This window comes from Lactuca virosa, chromosome 1 (genome assembly GCF_052849685.1).
Source record: "Lactuca virosa cultivar CGN04683 chromosome 1, Lactuca_virosa_CGN04683_v6, whole genome shotgun sequence".
Taxonomy (NCBI): Eukaryota; Viridiplantae; Streptophyta; class Magnoliopsida; order Asterales; family Asteraceae; genus Lactuca; species Lactuca virosa.
In genome coordinates this window covers 94,334,870-94,338,872 of record NC_136426.1, presented here as the reverse complement: position 1 = coordinate 94,338,872, position 4,003 = coordinate 94,334,870, and the positions used below count along the sequence as shown (strand labels likewise).

The window sequence follows — 4,003 nt, the reverse complement described above, 5'->3', positions numbered from 1 at the left end:
ATGGTTTGATTTATATCATAACAAAAATATCATCCAACACTAAACATGGGATCAACTAAATCCAATAACTCAATACGTTTTGGCCAAGTCTTTGTCATAAATATGAAGTTAGTTGGTTGTATGTTTGTAAAAAAATATCATATTAAACATATTAGTTTTCGTCAACTATAATAATCTAAAAAAGTATTTCTTCATAATTATTCAGAAAATCAAAAACCAATTTTATTGTCGTTGATACGAAACTTTTTATATGATCCATAAATAATAAGATATTAAACTCCATCAAATTAGGTATCGTAAAAGACATCGAAGCACTTGATACCCAACTCTTACCTTGTTTTTGATATATACATAAATAACATGCGAGTCTTTAATAACAATGGAAATGACAACATCATCTCTGCCCAATTGATATTCTCTTTGTTTTGTTGACCTAAATCGACAATTTGCATTAGTTAATTTAACTATAATAAAAACCTAATGTTACTTATTTAATGGGTATAAGATTATAAATAAAACATTTATAAACTTTTTTTATAGTAATTAAAAATCTAATAACCATTCTACTTTTGGCAAAAAGTCTCACCTCAATTTAGACCAATTAAGTTATAATATTATTTCAATTGGCACACTATAATATCATTTCCATGCAGATCAAATATACACACACTTGACACCACATTGCTACACACACCCACACAAATATGACATAATTTCTCCTAGTTTTTCACCATGGAGATTACTATCCCTTCTGGGTTGACTCAATTTCCGGTGTTGTTCCTCCTTCTCACTTTTCTATCTCATCCCATCTCCGCCGTAGCCTCCACCGAAGAGCTACTCAAAGGATTCACCGCCACCCCAGATTCATCCATATCATCATTCCAACCTCTACTCAGTGACTCACTTGGTAACTACTCGTTCGGTTTCCTCCGAGTTGATCGAACTCAACTCGCTCTTGCTATAATCCATGTTCCATCCCAGGAGCAGCTTTGGATCGCCGGAAAAAGTCCTCTGGCGCCGTGGTCCTCCCAGACTCGTCTCTCATTTAATGGCAGTCTTGTAATATCAGACTCGCAAACAGTGGTATTATGGTCAAGTTACACCGATGGCTACCGTGTTCGCCTATCCAACACCTCCAATTTATTAATAGACGCGGTGGGAGACAATTCTTTAATCCTATGGCAGAGTTTTGACTCTCCCTATAATACCCTCATGGAGAATCAAATTTTCACTAGTGCCATGACACTGGTTTCTTCAAACGGGCTGTATTCCATGAAGCTTGGATCCGATTTCATCGGGTTTTACGCTAATTACGTTGATAATTCGGATCCGGGTCATCTTTACTACCAGCATAACCCAATGGAAGCTAAAGCTCGCGTCTTGAAAGACCATGGACCCATTCAGGCAATGCTTAGCCCGGACGGGTTTCTGGGTATGTACCAAAACGGTTCAACTCCGGTCGACGTGCAGCCGTTCAGCACCTTCCAACAAACGGGAACCGGTTCACGGCGACTTCGGCTCGAACCCGACGGAAACCTGATCGGATATTACTGGACAAGATCATCATGGGTTATAGATTTCAAACAAATCTCCGATCTGTGTGATCTCCCAAGCTCATGTGGACCCTACGGTTTATGTCAGCCAGGTAAAGGTTGCTCTTGCGTCGACAACCGGACGGCGTACTCCTCCGGCGGGTGTGGTACCTCCGGCGGCGACTTTTGCGGGAAGAAGTATGGTGTTTTGAGAAGAACTGGGGTGGAGCTATCAAACAAGGAGATAATGGCGTACACGATGATGAGTTCTTTAGAGAAATGTGAACTCACGTGCGAAGAGAAGTGCACGTGCTGGGGTGCGGTGTACAGTAACACATCTGGGTTCTGTTACACCATAGATTACCCCATACAAACAGTGGTTGAGGTTCTGGATGTGACCAAGGCGGGTTATTTTAAGGTGCGGGTGGGTGCAGGAAAAGATAATAAGGTGGTGGGGTTATGGGTTGGGTTAGGGGTGTTGTGTGGGTTAGTTTTGTTACTTGGAGGGGTGTTTTGGTACAAAAGGGAAAGTAGAGGGGTGAAAGGGTATGTAGAGGAGGAAGGGGTGAATGGTGGGGTGGGACCGTATAAAAATTTGGGGTCAGATAGTTTTAAGTCTATCGAGTTAAGTGAGAGGTGACGTAAGCAGTGACGTTTTCTTTTTTGCTTTGGGTTTGACTTTTGACAGAAGTTTGACTTATATTTATTTAAAGTTTTCAATATTATAGTGGGACCATCATGTTGGTCACGTGCACACAATACTAATTTATTTGTTGTTTGTACAATTTTATTGCATTTACTTGGTAAAAGTAATTTCTTCCTCCCAATACCAAAACCACAGGTCCAAAAGTATTCGACGAGAACACCACCTTTTAGCATTTTATTGTAATAGTTAGTAGATTATGAACCGTGTAAAATGCGGGAACATATAAAAATGTACATATAAAGATATAAAAAAATTGGCACTATCACAGAAACAAAGTAACAGAAACAAACTTAGCATTATTGGTAACATTGAAATGTCTGAAAAAAAAAAAAACAATGAAACACCTAAATATCTATAATCGTTGAAGGATCTCTTTGTAGACATAAATTTTTGTTTTATTAGTTGGATGACCTTCCTCGTCATATATGAGTAACTTCAGTCATTTTTCACTTGTGACGCGATAAACAAAAAACATATAACTGACAATGAGTGAAGACGGGTATATGCAAGTATAATCCAACATTTGATAATTATTGTTATTGACTTTTGTTAATGGCCATAACAAAATAAACAAATATGAGGAATTGCTTCCGCTAAAAACGGAATGAGATTCTTTTATTAGAGAATCTAGTATATATGATTCAGGCTTCAATGACGTGTCTTCAAATCCTAACAATATGTAATCTAGTACCATTGCATAGTCCTTTGGTTTGCTCGATATTACGAAGTAACATGACTGGAACACCTATTTTTAGTTTAAGTTTATGGTTGGAAATTCTAGATGCCTTAAAACCATTCAACATAACTGAAGAGTAGATTGATTCCTCAAAAAAATCTGGTAACTCTATCTCACATAAAGAATTTGAACTCATATATGTTTTCCCTTCATCTTTCATCAATCCTAACATGTAGTCATTGGTAGCATCGAATTCTTCATTTGTGGGTACCAAAATAGCTTTATCTTGAAAATATGATGGATCGTTAAGATGGTTTTCAAATGATGGATAAATGGTGGATACAATTGAATGAATATGGTCACCTGTAGAGCGAACAACAACGTCTTCTGGAAATTCAACTTCAGCTTCACCATCATTAGGGCCACCAATATTACCTTCACTAATTTTAAGAATTCACTCATCAAATGCTTTTGTCTCATCAAAATCATTAGTTAGACAACCAAACTAAAGCCTAATGTTTACGGTTAAACGTAAAACTTTACATTCACGCCATAATTCAATAGGGGAAGCTAAACAATTTACGATATACCTAAATAATCAATTGCATATCAACTCGATAACATTAATTGAAAATGTTCAAGGTTTAATGTTAGAAGTTTGATGTACAATTTAGTAATTGATTTTAGATTTACTATAATTCAAAGTTCATTGCCTGTTTTGGATGATTACTCAAATTACATTGCTAATCTCAGTGGGGGTCACTAATATGGTTGATGGTCTGATCTTGGTCGATGTGATGTGTTCTTCTCAATCATGAAATCAATGTGGATAGTCCACAAACCATGTGCTGAGTAACACCTAAGTGAAGCATTTTAACACATTTAGAACAACATAAATTCATTACCTTGCATGGGATAGTTGGGTAGGTCCAATCAACTATTACAGGAAGACCTTATTACAGTAAATTAAGAACATTAGGTGTACCTATTTATCCTTGAGAAAGTAAACTTAATGTTCCCACAATGTTCCCAACCCTATTTTCAAGAGTGTATGGTGTACCCATTTATCCTTGAGAAAGTAAACTTAAT

At 36.9% G+C, this 4,003-nt stretch overlaps 1 protein-coding gene across 1 annotated transcript; it reads left to right on the top strand.

Moving 5' to 3' along the window:
- Window positions 1-634: 634 nt before the first annotated feature.
- On the top strand, window positions 635-2,317 carry LOC145151395 (PAN domain-containing protein At5g03700-like). The gene has a single exon (XM_079075337.1). It carries the CDS (start codon window positions 733-735, stop codon window positions 2,170-2,172), a length of 1,440 nt encoding a protein of 479 aa, XP_078931463.1. The 5' UTR covers window positions 635-732; the 3' UTR covers window positions 2,173-2,317.
- The last annotated feature ends 1,686 nt before the right edge of the window (window positions 2,318-4,003 follow it).